This window comes from Apus apus, chromosome 2 (assembly GCF_020740795.1).
Source record: "Apus apus isolate bApuApu2 chromosome 2, bApuApu2.pri.cur, whole genome shotgun sequence".
NCBI classification, from domain to species: Eukaryota; Metazoa; Chordata; class Aves; order Apodiformes; family Apodidae; genus Apus; species Apus apus.
The window spans coordinates 5,928,650-5,947,587 of NC_067283.1; the positions used below are offsets into that span (position 1 = coordinate 5,928,650).

General features: G+C 41.8%; 1 protein-coding gene across 1 annotated transcript in view; it reads left to right on the forward strand.

Annotated features, from left to right (window-relative positions):
- LOC127380384 (sodium channel protein type 5 subunit alpha-like) overlaps positions 1-18,938 on the forward strand; it is a 217,929-nt gene that overhangs the window by 96,074 nt on the left and 102,917 nt on the right. The window contains exons 11-13 of the mRNA XM_051609169.1: positions 2,963-3,145; positions 5,557-5,958; positions 15,409-15,541. Coding sequence (XP_051465129.1) covers positions 2,963-3,145; positions 5,557-5,958; positions 15,409-15,541 — 718 coding nt within the window. The remainder of the gene's footprint in view (positions 1-2,962; positions 3,146-5,556; positions 5,959-15,408; positions 15,542-18,938) is intronic.

Genomic DNA, 18,938 nt, shown 5'->3' on the forward strand with positions numbered 1-18,938 from the left:
TCCTTTTGAAGATCCTCTTTGGTAGTTTAAGTAATAAGTAAATACAATTTAGTCTATGTACAGGCACTTTAAACAGAGTAACTCTCTGCCATAACCTAAGGGAGCAAACTGAGCTCCAACTTGTACCTATTTCACATAAATTTTATGTGTTTTGACTCCAGCTGATCTCTAATAACAGTCAGCTTTGGTACTACCAGCTATAATTAAAGATACTTAAAAATTTCCCAATGCAGGCTTTGATTTCAGTTGAGCTTGTATGTACACAAAAAGGAACATTAAGCCCTTAAAGTCAAAATGTTCGAAACCAAAGTTCGTGAACATCCTAAATTGTTCCCATTTGTCTGTATGCTTTATAACACAGTCTCTTCTTCAGCCTACCATGTCTCATTTTTCCTGTGCCCTGCTCAGTACAAAGGGTGGACAGTGCAAGACTCAAGAGCAGCTCTTCACTTTCTCATCATTTGTTCTGTAGCCTTAGGCCAGCTCGAGTAGACTTCCCGACTCAGGCATTCAAAGCCTGCTTTGAAGACAAAATTACTAACATTGTCAGAGGTTTTTCAGTGCCTCTTGTCACTGCTCAGACTCTGTGCACTTAAAAAATTCTCATTTGTTTTTGCAGTATTTCTGGAGAAGTACTATCTATCCTAATCTTATGGAAAGAAAACAGGAGCAGAGCGATTGGTGTCCACCAGGTTCATTAGCGAAGCCCAGTAATTTTGCAAATCAAGTCCCAACATTTCAAATTAGCCATCTGGAAGAAAAGGCTCAGGAAAGCTTATTGGGTGGCTACACCATGTGGCTTTCAGATATCTTTCTCAGATGTCTCACCCCAGTCAGAGCTACTCAGCATTTTTCAAGAGTTTGGTTTTGATTTTCTCACTGTACTGATAAATTCTTGCCTCAAGTCCTATCTCCTGCATAATCCCCATGTCAGAGCTCATGTGAACTAAGCTTTTCTCCCACCCTTCAGCCACCACCCATCCTTGAGAGGTGTGCCCAGCCCCACACTCCTTCCCTACTCCTGGGAGTTACCCCAGTATGTTATGGGAGTCAGGACATGGTCCAGCCACAGGAACCCAGCCAGAATGGGTAGAGAGACCAATATATGGGGACATTCTCTGTGCCCTGAAAAACAATTTAGTCAAAATCCTTTTTCAACAAATGAAAAAGGTGCATTGAGCAGAAGCATTTCAACCTCAGCCATAGGTAAGAATATGCTAAGCAACTGAAAATCAGTTAATTTTGCAGCAAGCTTACAGCATATTTAGTAGCCCAACCTACAGTATTTTCTAGATTAGTACAATATGATGGCAATCAGAAAGGAAAACTGTAACTCCTTAAACCAGCTTTTACATTGTGCAATACAAAGAGAGCACAAATAAAATTGATAGGCCTGCTTGGGGTCTATCAGTCAATTTACACAATTGGTCTAACACATTCCTAAACCTGAACTTAACACCAAAAGACTCACTGAATCTTTATGAAGAGAAAGCACTTCAAAATAACAATTAAATCAATTGACTTGGAAAAAAAAAAATGAGCTGAAACAGCCTAGACTGGTGTTTGAGCCCTCCTCCTCTCTGCTTTAAGCAGCTTGCTCATGAAAGATATTTCCCACAGGAATTAAGTTTTGTTGTGCTCTCAGCTTGATAGACCTACCACTACTCCTTGAAATACATGATTGATTCTTTACACGACTGTTAAGTGCCTTCACTTTCCTTGGACTGATGCCTGTGGGAGGAAGGGAGTATTTTGCCATGGAGAGCTGATTGCCTGTTTGATTCTAGTGGCTTACAGACAATAGCACTGAGGATTCATCTGTTTCTCCTGTTCTTGGGAACCTGGAGAGGCTTTTCTTTCTATTTTTTTTGTAATTCACTTGCTTTATGTATTTCGGCTGGGGGGTCTGCAAATGTGATTGTCACCAGGCGATTGATGTGGCTACCAGTGAGATGCCAGCACCTCCAAACCTGACCTCCTGCTTTGTGCTCAGAGCCCCTTTGCTCCTCCCACCCCCACCAAGGATGGATATGGGCTGGCATGGGCTGCAGCTTCCTCCCTGCTCCTACTGATTTCTCCTCCTGGCTGCGTGTTTGCTTCCACGGCTGTGGCTTTGTGAGCTTAGGCTTTCACTTTCAGCTTCTGCTGGGTTTCTAATAGTTTATCAGTCAGCTCCTGCAGCCATCCCACCAGATAGCTGGTACAGCAGCAAAGCACACGGCAAAGCAAAGTCCACCTTATCTCCATTTAAGCTCACAGTTTTCTGTCTCCGTCTCTGACCATAGCAGCCTGGGCTACTGTATGGGATGACTATTTACAAAAACGTACCAGCTCAGTTGCCTGCTGTTCCTGGTATCCCTCTGTGACAGGGGAGGAAAGTTCTCAGCAACCAGCTCAGCTACCCTCCTGTTCAGCCCTCTCAGTCCAAGGGGCTGAAGTTGGGGGGCTTAGTCTGCCATTCCCCAGGTTGAGATTTCTTTGGACTGGCACCAGAAGTTTTACTCCAGACTGTCTGTGCACAGGGTGCAGATGTGTGCACTCAGACCTTTCCTCTTGTGAAATGTCAAAGGGTGTTGTTTGTGAGCATACATAGAGTCATGGAATCATTTTGGTTGGAAAAGAGCTTCCAGATCATCAAGTCCAACTTAGCACACTGCCATGTCTACTACTAAACCATGTCCCTTTGCACATTATTTTGTGCAGCCATTCCTGATGTGTGCATTTATACCTGTCTCACTTATTTTCCTCTGCCTAAATGTAGAGGTTAGAAAACAGATTAAGACTGGTTTCAGCCATGCAAGGTAGTTTTATAATTAATGAGCACTTGGAATTTTTAATTTATCTCCTATACAACCTTAAAATTAGCATGAAAAATAATTGCTGAGCAGAGTAATAATTAGTTCTCACAGAGATCCTAAACTCAACTAATAAATGTTATGCCTTCTACCGTCTCCTCTTTTAGGCACTAGCTGTTAAAGGAATTGATTCAATGTCACTTAGTTCATTGGAAATGTCACCTTTAGCATCCAAAAATGCCAAGGAAAGAAGAAACAGGCGAAAGAAAAAGAAATCTTTGGGGGCCGAAGAGTATGGGGAAGACCAAAGGAATCCCAAGTGTGACTACGACGATGCTCAGAGGAGGATGGTAAGCCACGGTCTGAAACATCTCTTATCTCACACTGCACTTTGCCTAGGATAGGCCAGGCTATGAATAGGAAATTAAAGCTGAAACTTCCAGCTTTAAAGAATAATCAGATATCTAATATCATGACTGATCTGCAGACAGCCTGTGTGAGAATGGTGGAAGGAAACATATTAGCACTTTATTTTCAAAATGAATTAAAAATGCCCATTAAGCATTCTTACAAATCTATTTTTTTCCCCAATTTTTTAACCTTTTTTGCTTTTTTTGCTTCAAGATTACCCACAGTCTGGTTTATTTTCTTACTTTAATTTCATTCATCTGATTATATCTATCCTATCCCTACTAGAAATAAAAAAAAAGAAAAATTCTTAGAAGAAACCTACAAAGCTTAAAAAGAAAAAGGAGGAGGAAAAAAAAAGAGGAAACTTGTCTCTGAGGGCTTTTAAAATGCTACACAAAGGCATTATTAACATTTTTATATTCCTTTGCTAGTTGCCTTCACGTCAAAACTTTGTGGCACTTGTTTCTACTTTCTATTGCAGGGTGAAAAAAAAGAGTGAGACTGTTGTTAAACAGGGTTTTACATAAATGTTCCTGACATGCATGAATAAGAATCTGCACATGCTGTAGTTATCAAATGATCATAAATAGCTTCAGATAATTTGTCTTCTCTTAATTGAGGGCAAAGTTTAAAACAGTTTATTTTGTGTTTTTGAATTGCCATGTAATGGGCTAAGTCTTTTTATATTTTGCTGCCAGTGTATTTAGGGGTATTTGGCAGCTATCAAAAACTCATAGAAAACAAGTAAGTGATGTAAGTAAATGTGACCAATTAATGACTCCCCAGCTCACAAAATTTACACAGAGCTGGATTTCTGTAAATGACATGCATTTTTTAATCTAATCTTTTTTGTTGTTGTCTCATTGGTGAAGTGGGTCATGCTACAAATTACACCTTTGTTAAAGCTAGAAATGCTCTTTAGCTTCCTTCTGGATGAGTTTCAAGACACCATGTGCCAGAATGATCATGGGTTGGAGCTGTGCATTGCCACTTTGTTTCTTAATATTTCTTGTTTTCACTTTTTGCCCCTGCATGAGAGACATGGGAGAAACATTTCAAAGCTTATAGTAAATCTCTGCAAGTCTGTGTCTGGCATGGTTGGAAGGAGTAAGGCTGAGTCATCATTCAGATGCAATCTGAGCAGCTGGAAGTGTGTTGCCATCAGAGATCAGTCCTAATGGCTGTGCCATGGAAACCCAGGCATGGATTTTTGACCAGTTAAAATTTGGTAGCAATCCAAACGGATTGTTTTTAGATAGAAGGGGACTGGTTTTTGTACTCTTCCTTGTACTAGTGTCACAAAATAGCATCATTACCTAACTCAGGGGTGTGAGCTACAGAGCAAAATTAAATCAGGCTTCATTTGGTTTGTCTGGTTTGTGAATGCTGTGGAGATCTGAAATATATACTTGGCTTCAATGTACTTTGCTCATGAGAAAGTTCTGAAGAAGATGAAAATTCTGTACAAGCCATAAAATCAAAAGTATGTTCTGCCTAAATGCTCTTATTCCAATAATTTCCTCTCCAGATATGAGGGAAGGGGAAAGACTTGAATTCCTTATGCATTTTCTGAACATCCTTTTCACTCTGCCAGGGTTTAGGCGTGTTTAGTGCTTGGCCACCTCTTGCTGATGCTCTGTCAGAGTCACACTCTCACTCACTCTCACTCAGAGTGGATTGTCAAATCTGACGTTTCGGTCTGAAGGAATCTGCTGGGTACTGAGGTTACCTCAGTGCATTGAGATAATAATTCTACAATCTAATAAACCATATCCCTCTTCTTGCTCTTGTTTTTTTATTGTTTGGTGTTTTTTTTCCTTTATCACCTTCTTCCGTCGTATTCTTCTTCTTCTTCCCTCTTCTTCTTCCCTCTTCTTCTCATTTTCCCTGCAGTTCATTTCCTGCCCTATTTTTTTATCTCTTCTTCTCCCACTGCAACGTTCCTTCCCTAGCTGTTATGAAGATGTGTGTTAACACGATAAACTGGAGCTGGATCCCCTTCCCTGCTCCCGTCTTCCATTCCTTGTGCAGCCTTCCCAGGTCCATTGGCACTTATCAGCTGGGGAGGGAGTAGAAGCAAAGGGAGTATCATGCTACGAGGCAAATGCCTCCTTGACCCTTCCTATTTCAGTACATCTTTAACTGTCAAATATTAGACAAATGCCTAATGTCTAGGAACGACTATTCAGCCTCTTAACTTTGTGAAGGTTGAATACGTGTAATTAAGTCTTTATCTGAAGCACTTAGTTTAAAATGGAACTTACTGCTCTCCCCAGACCTTCCTCGCTCCTGAAAACATGTTGCAAAATGTTGTTTCTCTTTCCCCTTTTTCCTTTCTGGGGGTTTCTAGACTCTCCTTGGCATTAGTTATGGTCCCAGTGCAAACTTGGTGAAGCGCAGAACCAGCCACGGAAGCATATTCAGTTTCCGACTCCGTGGCAGAGACACTGGCTCCGAAACAGATTTTGCCGATGATGAGATCAGCACCGCTGGGGAAAATGAAAGCCACCGGGGCTCTCTCTTAATTCCAAGATCTGGGAGGCGTCTGAGCGTGCAAAGTCAAGTGAGCCATAGTTCTCACCCTACTGCTCCCAACTACACCCAGACGGGCAAAAGGAACAGCTCAGTGGATTGCAATGGTGTGGTTTCCCTGATAGGAGGAGGCACCGGGGCACTCCACCCAGACCCTACTTCTCCTGCAGGGTTACTGCTCCCCCCAGTTATTATGGAAAAACCTGGGACAGGCGACCTGGTGAGTACTATATAACTTTTGTATGTGATTCACGCTCTTATTTCCTTCTAAATGTTCTTGGAGTTTGCTGTAATTTATTTACACGACATGCTGTCTGCAGTGAGAAACCCAGAGCCACCATCCTAGGCAGGTGGGGAAGCCAAACAGGCTGACTCACAGAGCAACATGTATGTAGTGCCACAAAGGAGATGATCGTGATTTCTGGTGAGACTTACTCTTCAGAGCTGGCTGGAGGCAAATCACTAAATCTTGGATTTGATAGGAATTTTCTATTCTTGTAGGGACATTTTTAAAAATTGGTTTCTTTTGATGTTTGAAGATCTGACATTGTCCAGTGGATAGAAAATGGTTCAGTGTCTGTCTTATCATCTTGAGACTGCATTTTCTCCCACTGGTTGCCAACTGCTTGCATCTGACCTCTGGTCTTCCATATAGCTACTTGTGAAAGCCTGTCCTTACATTCCAAAGGTAGTTCCCAAAAAGGTTTAACATCCACTTCAACTGACTCCCAGGAAAGATAAGCAGATGATCAACAGACTTCAAGTTTTTGCAGATTTCCAGGATCTTTGTTGCAAAGCACCACTGCTGCAAAATATTAATAAGGTTGTACATGAAACTGTTAGGACTGATACCATTGGGATCCAAGTATGAAATGACTTGGAAAACCATGAGATGGTTATTTGGAAATAGGTGCTACAGAGGGAGGGAAATTTGGAAGGGTTGCCAGTTTGATGTGGTGGGAATTTGTCTTTTTAATGTAGATAATTTATATTGGAGCTCATCACTCTCGATAGCCTTTAAAGCAATGGAGGTCTAGTCACTATGGTCAGTGTGGGCAGGACTCACTTCATCTTAGAGATCTAAAGTGGGTCAGAATAGTCTCTCTCCCTCAAAGTGCCTCTTTCTGTTCACTTTCACTATATAAGGGGAGCCCAGGGTGGATAACTCTGTATGGCTCGTCTAAAGTCAGTGAGATTAAGCTCACTCAGAGTTACAAGGTGCCAAAACCGGGTTACATTGGTGGGGAAATAAACAAATGTGATTCTAACATGTATTAGGCAAGATATTTCCTGAAGAGAAAGGCGACTGAGATGGATCCCAGCTGTGGTGTCAGATTATCAGTAAATTGAGAAGTAGCTTTTTTCTCTAAAGCCGGGCAGCTTCTTCCCTTTCAAGCTTTGGTTTCAATTTTTTTCCTCACCTATCTGGGCGTTCCTTGTAGTCCTGCAAATAGACTCTCACACCATACACAAAAGGAGGGGCCGTGCTGTGCATGGGAAGCTGGGTGGTGTGAGAATTATCTGCTTTGTTGACAGTTTTGAGGCTGTTGCTGCTTTTTCAGATGTTCACACCTTCATTCATTTAGGACTTTGGTACTCCCATATTTACTCTCAGCAGACAAGGAAAAAGCTGTGCGTGAAAGGGACTGTGGAAGGAAGAGTTCGTGTATCTGTTTAAAAAAATAATCTGAACCAAAGTAGAAAGGGTTTAGTAGATGAGCAGGGAATGTCCCCCTTTTTCTCTGTAAGGAAAGCAGCTCTGCAGGCTGCTGAGGCTCTTTTCATTTGCCAGCTTCCTGCCTTCAGAAGAAAAATGGATATTGAAAGATAGATAGCCTGGGTGGGTGCGCTCACTTGGCAGTTCCCTGGTCATCTAGGAAATAACACCCAGGCACTATAGTAACAGAAGCTCATTCAGTGAGGCAATGTGAAGGATGTTGTGTCTTCTGCAGAACAAGTTTGGTATCTAATCTATCCAGAAGATGTTAGCAGGAGTAAAAAGCTAATTGGCAAGAAGCCCATTGCCATACGGATGTATTCACTGCAGGGACCAAGAGCGCTGGGCACAAACGTGCAGCCTCAGCTGTGGAGATACAGGCAAAAGGAAAAAGCAAATCCAACACCTCCGTCTGCTTGGAGATAAATGAACACACTTCTGGGCTTTGTGTTTGATGGTTTTTGCCTTTTTCTTGTTAAAATTTAAAGTTGAGTTTGTTCTTTGTTAGCAGCTCTGGCTTCTTCTTGTAATCCTGATCCTTTCAGGGGGGAGCCAAAAGAAAGATGTTGCAGGGTGAAGTTGAAGTTCCCTCATTAACCCCACTGACTTTGCTGTTGTTACTTATTTATTTTGTATGAGTGTAAGTACATGATGACCCTCTTATGCTATCTGTTGTATCTTCCCTGAACAAGAAATGAAGGATCAGTCCATGAAAAGGCATCACTGTAATAGGTGATAAGCCATGACCTGCAGCTTCCTGAGGTGTGGCATTACTGATTGAAAAGTGACATCTGAGGTGATGCAGTTGGCAAAACACATTTTACAGCACTAGGCTTTGAAGATTCATTTGTTTAAGATCCTTTCTGATGCTCAGTAGTATCAGATGATTATAACAAATGCCTGATTGATTGGTGCTGCCTGGGGAGACTGCTAAATTCTGGTTTGGGAAAAGCTTGGAAAAGCACTTCTGGTTTAAAAGACAGAGTAAACGTCAAACAAGATCTGACCACCTATGGTTTTGAGTTTCCAACCTCCAGCCCATGGACTGCCCATAGTTTCAGCAAATTATTTCAAGTTGGGCCCTCCTAAGGTTTCTCAGTGAAAGCACAGAAAGTCACAAGACACTCTTGACAATTTTAGCCTACTCAGTTTTAACAACATTCCGCCTGAAGATTTTACCCCAGGCAAGGTAGTTTGGAGTACAATGAGCAACTTTCATGCCTTTGTGTTGTTGCAACTGCTATCCTGCTATTCCGTGTCCCAGCCAAGGGCTGTTTGCCCACAGGAATGGCTGTGGGTGGCAGCTGAGCTGACATGAAGGCATCTGTGACTCTTGTGCCCTGTCCTGTGAGGCTGCTGCTGATTATCCCACTATAGAGGCTGGTGGCTCAGATGGATGGTCTCAGACACTTGGCTGCAGAAGAGCATGTAAGCTAAACCAGCCAGTTTCAAATGATCCTCAGATGGCCCTAGCTGCTTGGCACAGGTGAATGTGAGTGTGTTTCCAGGAGAAACCAAGTGTATTTAAACTTTCCATCCCTCCCTCTAATCCCTAAATACAGCTAGTGAAACAGGAGAGACTGCAAACAAACTCAATAGGTGGTGCTTAGGTCCATTAATCTTGTCAGCTGGGCTAGTGTGACTCGTCAACAGGCTTGTTGGCCATGGACAGCACAGCATGGTCCATGCAGAATGCCATCTGCCCATTCAGTCTTCTGCATCAAAGCAGTCCTGCCAGATCTCTGCAGGGATCCTATGTGTCTCTGCACACTTTGCTACACCTGTTGTTGTTCCCATGCCAGTTGGGAGCACCCAAAAGAGGTGGAAGTGGCATTGCTGGGAAGCTGTCCTTGGCAGCACAGAGTTGCATTTGAATATGCATATGAAGAGCAAAGCAGTGCAGTATGAAAGTAGGATCTGCAAACACTCTCCACAGAACGGCTCCAGGTTGGGCAGTTTTCACCTGGATGTGAAGAGCAGAGGTGTCCAAGTCCCATGGGTGCAGGGAGCTTGTCCCAACAAACCCACAGTAAGTCCTAGTCACTCTCTGGTGTATCCTGCAGAGGACTGAATCAGGGCTAGTCCTGTTCTGCCCACTTTCTTCAAATGGAGCAGCTGCTCATTTCATCAGACTTACCCCACTGTAAAAAAGGTACAAGAAGGACCTGGTGACTATGCTTTAAGTCGTTGTTGTTGTTTTTTTTTTTTCTTTGCTTGATCTTAGACTGAGCAGTTTGAAAACCTGTATGTTTTTATGCTCCTGCTGATTCCTGGGCTTGGAGTTTGGGCTTTTGCCTTTTTATAGAGAAAGTCTATACATTGTGTAAGTAACTTCAAACTAAAGTTTCTGTGCATTCTTGTAGTATTTACTTGTATCTACATATTGCTCTTTTGTGTCTTGGTGTTTCTCAGTTATTTAAGAGGCTAGAACTACATCTTCCTTCACAAAATATTGATCTGTTTGAATAGAATTGGATTAAGTTATTGAGCTTTTATTTGTAGCTCAATTTATCCATGGGATCTGAAGAGAATGAGTAAGATGTCAACTGTGGTTGTTGAGAATTACTTTAGGGTTAAAAAATCCATATGATGGCATCCCCTCTCACCTCCTAGCCAACTGGAGCCCTTCCTGTAACTTCACAAGGATATCCCTGGGGTTTTTTGGTTAAGCCTGACATGTCAATTATTTTGGAGATTAGAAGTGGCAGAGACATGGGACTGAGGAGGTGGCTGTTGGCAAATGGGCAGCTGGCTGTTACCTGGTGGTCTGCATTGCTTTCTTCTCACCCTCTCACCAGAGCTACCCACCAGCCCAGCAATGGATCAAGGCCACCTGTGAGATGGCTTTGGGCTGAGCAGTAAGGTGCAGCTGAAGCTACCTGGATTCTCCCTCTTGCATATACAACCTTTCCTGAATTTCCTCTTAGTTGTTTGCTCGCTTGACAGGAGTGAAAACTACTGGGGAGTGACCTCTTAAGAGGGACCAGACTGCTTATTGAGGTGCCAAACTAAGGATTTAGAATCTAATATTTGGTTAAACTTCTATTTGCCTTCTTTATTTTAGAATAATAAGAATAATAGCAACAACAACAACAGTAATAATAATGATAATAATATTATTAATGACCTTGGCTTTTTTTTCTTGCTAAACATAAAACTGTTTTGCTGATGACATTGGTTTGAGGTTTTCTTGTTGACCCTAAAACTTCCCCGAGGTAAAATTTCTTTTTTCCCTTCCTTGCTTTGCCACGGGACTGGTGAAAAGGCAAAGTGTCAGCAGTTCCAATGTTCAGAAAAAGGTCAACAAAATAAGGCATCAAAAAATCACTGCCAATAAGCCGTGTGGATAAAAGCTAGCAAGTCCTCTGCTGCTGTCACACAAAGAATTGTCACCGTGGCTCTAGTTTCTGCTCATTTCAAACTTTCCTTTAGCACATTCTACCCATAAATAATTCAGATTTTCCACAAATATTGCAAGCTGTTTCAGTTTACAGTGCATCTCTTTAAATAATCAAGTATCCACAAAATTAAATGGCTTCTTTTTAATGCTGTGTGTTATTATGGTCACCTCCAATCTCATTAAATGTTTGTGTTAGTGCCTTAGTGGGTCCATTGTTCATGGTGTAGCCTGTTCACCTCTTCTTATGCTTGAAAAGATCTTTACTGTACAAGGAAAATTAAACCTGTCTCCGTTCCCAGCTGTGGTCTCTAAAATGCTGCCATGTATCAGCCCACCTTCACATAACAGTTTTGACATAACTCAGAACTGTAGGTACTCAGAAGAAGATAATTCTGAAAGGTGGTGCATCCTCATTTGCATGTAAATTGCTGGATAGTACGTTTGTCCCTATAGAATTTAGCTAATCCAAAGGAGCAACATTTCCAGTCAATCAGGGAGCAACACAAATAATCTCGTCCTGCTGGAGGTGTGTGTGTTTAACTCCTCTGTGATTTCTCATCTGGATCCTAAGGAGCCTCCTTGCATAACTGTAGGGACTGCTGTTATTTTTCTTTCTATAGACCTATAAGTATGATGAAGGACTGTACCTGTGTACATTCTCTCTGTAATGATAATAGCCTTTATGCTGCCTGTTTAGTCCAGTTCCTGGAACTGCTCTCTATCTCAGAGTGCAAAAACTGCCAGTTCCTTGCCTAATAGCTGCCTCTGCTCTAAAATAAATAATAATAAATTCCCTCATATATCTATTCTTTACCAAGAACAAAAGCTCATAAACTTCCCTAAGTAACTTCAGTAGCAATTTTAAGCAATTCACCTGGATGGAAACTTTCTTTCCTGGAAAAAGTGTTTTATAGTGAATTGCAAGCTGACTATGTGATAGATGTACTGCTCTGTTGGTAAAGAGACCATGTCCTTCTCTGAGAGCACAGGAGCATTCCTTACACCCATTGCCTGCCAGACACTGTCTCCTGGTTCTAGGGATAAACCTCTAATGTGGGCAGTAGGCTTTGGGCTCTGCTCTCCAGGAGGGGCACGTGCAGCTGGGCGAGTGGGTGGGCAGCAGTAAATTGCAGCAGCCCACCTTTCCAGAGATGAAGGAAGGAAGGAGCCATGCACATCTCCTTAAGAAATACCCCTTTGCAGGCAGAAGATGGCAGGCTGCTAACAGTGTCCTGGACTCCAGCATGACTCCTGAAGTCTTGGGGACTGATCTGAAGTCCCCAGCATAAGAAGGACATGGAGCTCATGGAGAAAGTCCAGAGAAGGGACACTAAGATGATCCGAGGGCTGGAGCACCTCTCCTACGAGGACAGGCTGAGACAGTTGGGGCTTTTTAGCCTGAAGAAGAGAAGGCTCTGGGGAGAATTCATAGTGGCCTTCCTGTGCCTGAAGGGCTCCAGGAAAGCTGGGGAGGAGCTTTTTACAAGAGCTTGTAGTGAGAGGACTAGGAGGAACAGATTAAAACTGGAAGAGGGGAAATTTAGGTTAGACATTAGGAAATTCCTTAGTGTGAGGGTGGTGAGACACTGGGACAAGTTGTCCAGAGAAGCTGTGGCTGCCCCATCCCTGGAAGTGTCCAAGGCCAGGTTGGATGGGGCTTGGAGCAACCTGGTCTAGTTTGAGGTGTCTCTGCCCATGCAGGGGGATTGGAACTGAGTGATCTTGAAGGTCCCTTCCAACTCAAATCGTTCTGTGATTCTATGATGACTCTCATGACACAGGTGGCAGGATCAAGGATGCAGGGCTGAAAAAAAAAAATAGAGTAACCTAAAAAACTTGTTGGGTTGGGAATATCACACCAAACCCTGGGAAATAAAATCCCTGCTGTTTGTTTTTGTTGTTTTTTTTTTATGAAGGATATGCCAAACCTCTTTAACTTGGACTTTTCACTTACCCTGGTTTAAGCTGAATAAAAAATTAGAAACAATGAATCTCTGAATGTGTTTATTCAAGTTTTTACAGTTGAATTCTGCAGAGAATTCTCTCTGCACCTGTGAATAAAAGGTTGCTTTCAGATATAGGCTACCAACCCATAACTTCTGCAAGCACTTCTGTGGGTATAATCGGAAGATAATATCTTTCTTGACAGTCAGACAACTGGTACTTCTGGGGATGAGGTTGTCTAAAGATATTCTGCTGTTATGTCCTAAGCTTTGAGTCAGATGGGATGGGAAGATTGTACAGTTTAAAAAGTCTAAGATGATCCAGAGGAATTTGAAATTTGAGGTTTTCTTATGGTTCATTCTACAGACAGAGGGAACTGGAAGGGCTGGGCTTTTATTTGGCCTTTTTTTATCTTTTTATTTGTTTTCACTTTTTTATTATTTTTTATTTTATTTTATTTTGTTTTATACTTAAAAGTTTGTCTCCCTCATGTTTTTTTTTATCTTGCCTAGTGATTTCTTTTCAGTCCCATGTATTTGTTATGTACTCCAAACCAGTGCAAATGGTTATGCAATTTTGTAGATGCTTTCTTCATTAATAAAACATATGTTGTTTCTTGGTTTTTTATTGGCTATTTTTGAAGTGAAGGGAATCAAGTGAATTAATGCACCTGAAATACTGCTGCTGGTTTCCCCAGCTCCTAAGCCAAGGGTAGAGGGTTTTCTTGATAATTCATGTGCACAAGTAGGAGCATCTTTGAATAAGTTCTGATTGCACCTCTCCTTTGGAGATGACTGCATCAGTAACTCAATGGACAGTGAGACAATTGTTTTAACATAAGAGGACATTAAAAAGCAAACAAACAAACAGAACCAACAAACCTATTTTGAAGCATTACTGCTTTCCTGGCTTAGCTAACATTTTAAGTGCCTTCTTTAAAAGTCCTTGCCCTTCTCTGGTCTTGCAGTGATTGGTATAAATTTTTAACTGCAGTACTTTGAAGTGACCTTGGACCAGTATCCTGACTATTCTTTTCAGTGTCAACCAGTGGCCAAGTGGCTTTGTCTTTTGCAACCACCTGACAAGGGGACGTCCCCTGCCCTGAAGAGGTCACACTCCAGAAAGTCAGCTTGTAGAGCTTCTTTTTTTTTTTTTTCCTCCTGCCATCCTCATGGAATTGCCTTTCTTCAAGAGCAGTTTTGATAGAGAAATATAGAAGAGGAGGCATCCTGAGTCCTTCTGGGTACATGTCCAGGCACAGAGAGCAGAGCTGTGGAGCTACTGCCCGTGGCTCATCTTGCTTGGCATCCTGGATGCTTCCTGGGGTGGTTAGGGCCGTTCCAGAAGCAAGTGATGGGAGAACCAGAAGCCTGAATCCAATTCCTATAGCTCATTGGACTGTGGAGAAGCAACAGCAGCTACTCTGACATCTGAATAAACCAGAGGTTTTCCTCTTCATAAGAATCTCTTCTCTCACGTTTTCTGGAGCTATATTGCCGGAGCCATCAGGACCCAACTGTCTACAGTGCATCTCTATTGCTCACCTAGTATCTCAGACCTCACAGCATGTGTGCTTGGAGGAGCAGGACAGGGTTTGTTAAAACATTTATTCTGGGAGACTGAGTGTCTTGACCAGGAGGTCTGCAACAGAGAATGGCATTGAACCTGGCTTTCCCAGATCCTTACACCTCAACCACCACCTTTCCTTCTACCTGTGGAACAGCTGGAGGAGTAAAGCAAGCAGGATTTTTCTCTGTATGAAGTGGAAGCTAATAATAATAGAAATCTTAACATCTTGCTCCTGTGGGCTGACAGAATAAAGTATTTAATACAGTGTGTGACTGCAGCTATACTGTGTTTCTGGCTGACTTCAGAAACCCAAGCCTTCAAAAAGCATAAAACTAATTTAAAATAAAACATAAAATAAAGACACTTTGGGAGTTCTGTTTTTCTGGTACTTGATTTCTTTGGTGGTTTGGGTGGGTTTTTTTAAGCTTTTGCTTGAGAAACATAAGAACCAGGTAGTTTGGGTTATTTTATTTTTTTTCCCTGAGAAAAAAGAAGCTGAGATTCTCCCCTAATTATGGAGCTTTAGAATCTGTGACACCAAAGATCACCAGAATGACAGTGTGTTCCTGAGATTTGGCAGTGTTTCAGGACAATAAAAAAAACCATGTGTTGAGGAGTCAGTTTGCTTGGTATGAAATCAGAAGCCTGTAATGAAGCTGATACCCACACCCCTTTTTCCTCTTCTAGCAGTATAATTAAACAGTTAACACATTTCAGAAGTAATGGAATAATTAATGTAATTGAGCAGGGCTTCTTTCACAAGCAGAGTGTGGTAAAAAAGCATTGATGTTCCTCTGGCATCAGAATTTCCACCTGGATCTTTCACCTGTTTGCACGATGGTAAAGGGCAGGGCAAAGTGTCCCAAAGTGCTCCAAGTGCCATTTTGAAAAGCACTACCCTGCCAGCATGTGCCTGGTGGGGAAAATCAGTGAGCTTTGGACTTCTCAGATGGGAAAACCAATGCTTAGGCAATTTAGAAAATGCTACCCCCTATCTGCCTTGGTTTTGTGCTGCTGACCCGATGTGTTCGTTTTCACAGACCTCTCCCTCAGATGAGACAAGCAAGAAGCAGCTTTTGATGCCCCACCGCCCCTCCGTGGACCACTCAGATGAACCTCTCCAGAGGCAGAGGACAGTGAGTGCTGTCAGCATCATCACCAGTGCCCTGGAAGGTAAGACACATCTTGAGTTCCCCAACTCCAAGCCATGTGCATGTTGATTGGCAGGAACAAAGTGATGCAAACAACCCTAATATTGTTTTTCTGCGAGAAGGTATTGCAGGTAGTTATTGCAACCCCTATAGTAGAGGGGGAGATGTAACAGAAGGCAATATTATCACTCTCTTACTCTCTTACACGGACTTGTAAAAATCCTGGCAAAATGCTGGTCATCAGATTCAGATTTGGTAACAATTTGGGACTTCTCAGCATTTGATTTCTCAGAATCAGAGAATCATTCTGGTTGGAAAAGACCATTAAGATCATGGAGTCCAACCATAACCTAACTACACCAACCACTAACCTAACTCTACCAAGTCCAAAGCTTAAACCATGTTCTTAAGCACCACATCCATACATCTCTTAAACACCTCCAGGGATGGTGATTCAACCATCTCCCTCAGCAGCCTATTCCAGTGCTGCTGGAATAATACCTATCTAATTTAAACCTCCCCTGGCACAACTTGAGCCCATTTCCTCTTGTTCTGTCACTTGTTACGTGGGAGAAGAGACCAACCCCCACCTTGCTACAACCTCCTTTCAGGTAGTTGTAGAGAGACATAAAGTCTCCTGTCAGCCTCCTTTTCTCCAGGCTAAACAACCCCAGTTCCTCAGACAGGGCTTGGGCTCCAGAGCCTTCACCACCTTTGTTGCCTTTCTCTGGACTCACTCCAGCACCTCAATGTCTTTCTTGTAGGGGGAGCCCAAAACTGAGCACAGTACTTGAGGTGGGGCCTCACCAGTGCTGAGCTCGGGGCCATTTACACAGGACTAGCCAAGATGCAGGGTAAGGGAGCACCAGACTGGCTAATTGTACATACATTTATATCTCATCTCTTTGGAGCTGTTGTGAAGCCTGATGGCTCAGTCACCGGCTACATGCAGAACTTCCAAGTACGGGAGGAGAAAAGTCTTCTCCTCGCAGAGCAGCTACTGGGACATAACAGTGGGTTTTGGAATCCCACTGTGAAATTTAGGAAGCTCGAAGGACCTGTTTGTCCAAATTTCTCATCACATTTTTCCGTTCCTCATTAGGCTTCTCATTAGGTGCAAGATTTTCTTTCCCTTTTTCCATACACAGGAACTTTCCGTTTCCCTTTCACAAATCTACTGATGGCAAGACAGCAACTCGTAGCAAGGCGTGGCATTTCTAGGCTTTTTACATGCAGCATGAAAGGGGTTCTTACTGTTCCTCATCACCCACATTGTAAACTGAGACAAGATAGGAGGTAGCAACTGAGAGTAGAGAAGAACATCTGTCGAGATGACAGCATGGAGCAAGGGAAATTTTGGATGTTCCTGCAGACTTATTTTCTGTGTTGCTGATGAGTAGGAAGGCAAGGCAAGACAGAGGGATTTGTCTGATGCCTCACAGAAAGGGACTGGGCCTTCCTCTTTAGAGACACAGTCTGGTGTGTAACCACAAAGTCCTCCTTCTCCCTCAGCTTTATACCATCCCCTGTGGTTATATTCAGCAGTATTGTGGCCAGAACAGAATATATATATATATATGCTTAAATAAATAAAGTGTTATAGTCTTAACAGATAACTAGTAACTTCTGTGTATCCCAGTGCTTAGTGTAGTCTGCAATGGTTTTATTTGTTTTCTCTTGGGCTTTAGCAATTAGCTTTGTGATTTATTTGCTTCTTTGTAATGTGTTAAGAATGCCTAAAAGGCCTGAGCTAAGCTTCTTATTTATTTAATGGTGCTGTCTGCTACTTTTTACCACAGAAACAGAGACCAGCAAGTCTATGGTAACTCAGAGGATGTACATTTTTTGCCTTATATAGAAGAAAGTTCTTTCAATCCTTAGAAAAGATTTTCTAACTGTCAGAGTTTAATTAGTCATTGAAACTGAATACTTGTTAACAACAAGAGGTTTATCAAGTCAGAATAAAATGTATCACAGGCTTTAGCTATAATAATAGCTGCATGATTTGTGAAGCAACTATGTGAAGCAACCAGACCAGAAATTCCTTCTCCTTTAGTTACCTGGTTTCTGCTCTCAACTCTTGGATAGTCATCAACTCATTGTTTTCCCAGACATCTAAAAGTCTTGCAGTCAAGAAAGGATCTAGTTGGGTTGTTTGTCTGGAGTTTTCTCATTTAAAAATAAGAGGAAAAATACCTCCAGACACTAACGTTGACTGTGTTTTTCTGACATTTTTATAAAACAATATCAAGTGGCATAAAAACCAGTTGAATCTCATTTTACTTTCCCTTGTGCAAATGTCTTTAAAAACTTTTAAATCTCGTGTGATTTAAAAGCATTTTAATGCAACCTGGATCTAAAGGAGCCTCAGAGCAAAGAGTGACATACCTGATGTGTGCCCATCATGAAGGTCTCCAAATTAATAATAATGGAATAAACAGGGTTGGTTAGAAGTGATTATGAGCAGGATGAATATAGACAGATGTAGTCTTCTGCATTTACCTGGAAAATTAAGTCCCTTAGGAAATAGCTGCCCCAAACTCCTTATTACTTTGAGGTGACTTTCCATAAAGCTACAAAATTAGGATTTTACATTGAAATTTGTTGGGGCGTGGGTATTTCTCACTTCATTTTAAGCACTTCTCTGGAAACTCACTGTGTGGAGGCTGGAAAGACACTTATTTCCTGGGAGCAAGTTGGTTTCCCAGAAATCTCAGAGCAGTGTAGGTGTCTGTGCAAGACATGTACATGGAGAACACCATCCTAGGTTTTGAAAGCTTACTAGAAAACACCTCATACTGCAGTTTCGTTGTCCAATGAAGGAAAATGCCCAGAGAATGCATCCTGGCTTGAGAGAGGTGGCTGTTTATAAACTGATTGAAATAACAGCTTGGCTGTTATCAGTACAGGTTCTAATTATATAGACTAAAATTGTTATACAGCATTCCATGCCCATAAAGGAATCAGAAAAGGAAAGCATTAAGCAATTCCAGTAATCATTGTCATTCATCCATTAACTGTCTTTTTTGGCTTTCTTTTTTCAGCATTTAACACAAATTATACCTAGGAAGCTATTTCAATTATTTTGTGCTCAAATAAAATGAACATATAAAAGTTGTATTTTAGGTTATATTTTAAAAGCACCTTTAAAAACTATAGTGGAGCTTTAGTAAAATTTTCAAACTGACTTATGCTTTCCCCTGATTTTGTATGTGGACCTTTCAGAAGAAATTAAATGCTTAATGCCTTTTTGGATTGCACATCAAGACCAAAACTCTATTGATAACCAGGGATAGTCTGGCTCTCAAGTGCTTATGTCAGCTCTAAATATTGGATTTAGGCTCTTTCATCTCTTAACCACTTTAAAAGGTAATACTTCAGGTAGTTCTAAAATGGGATCTGAACATGAAAAAAAAAAT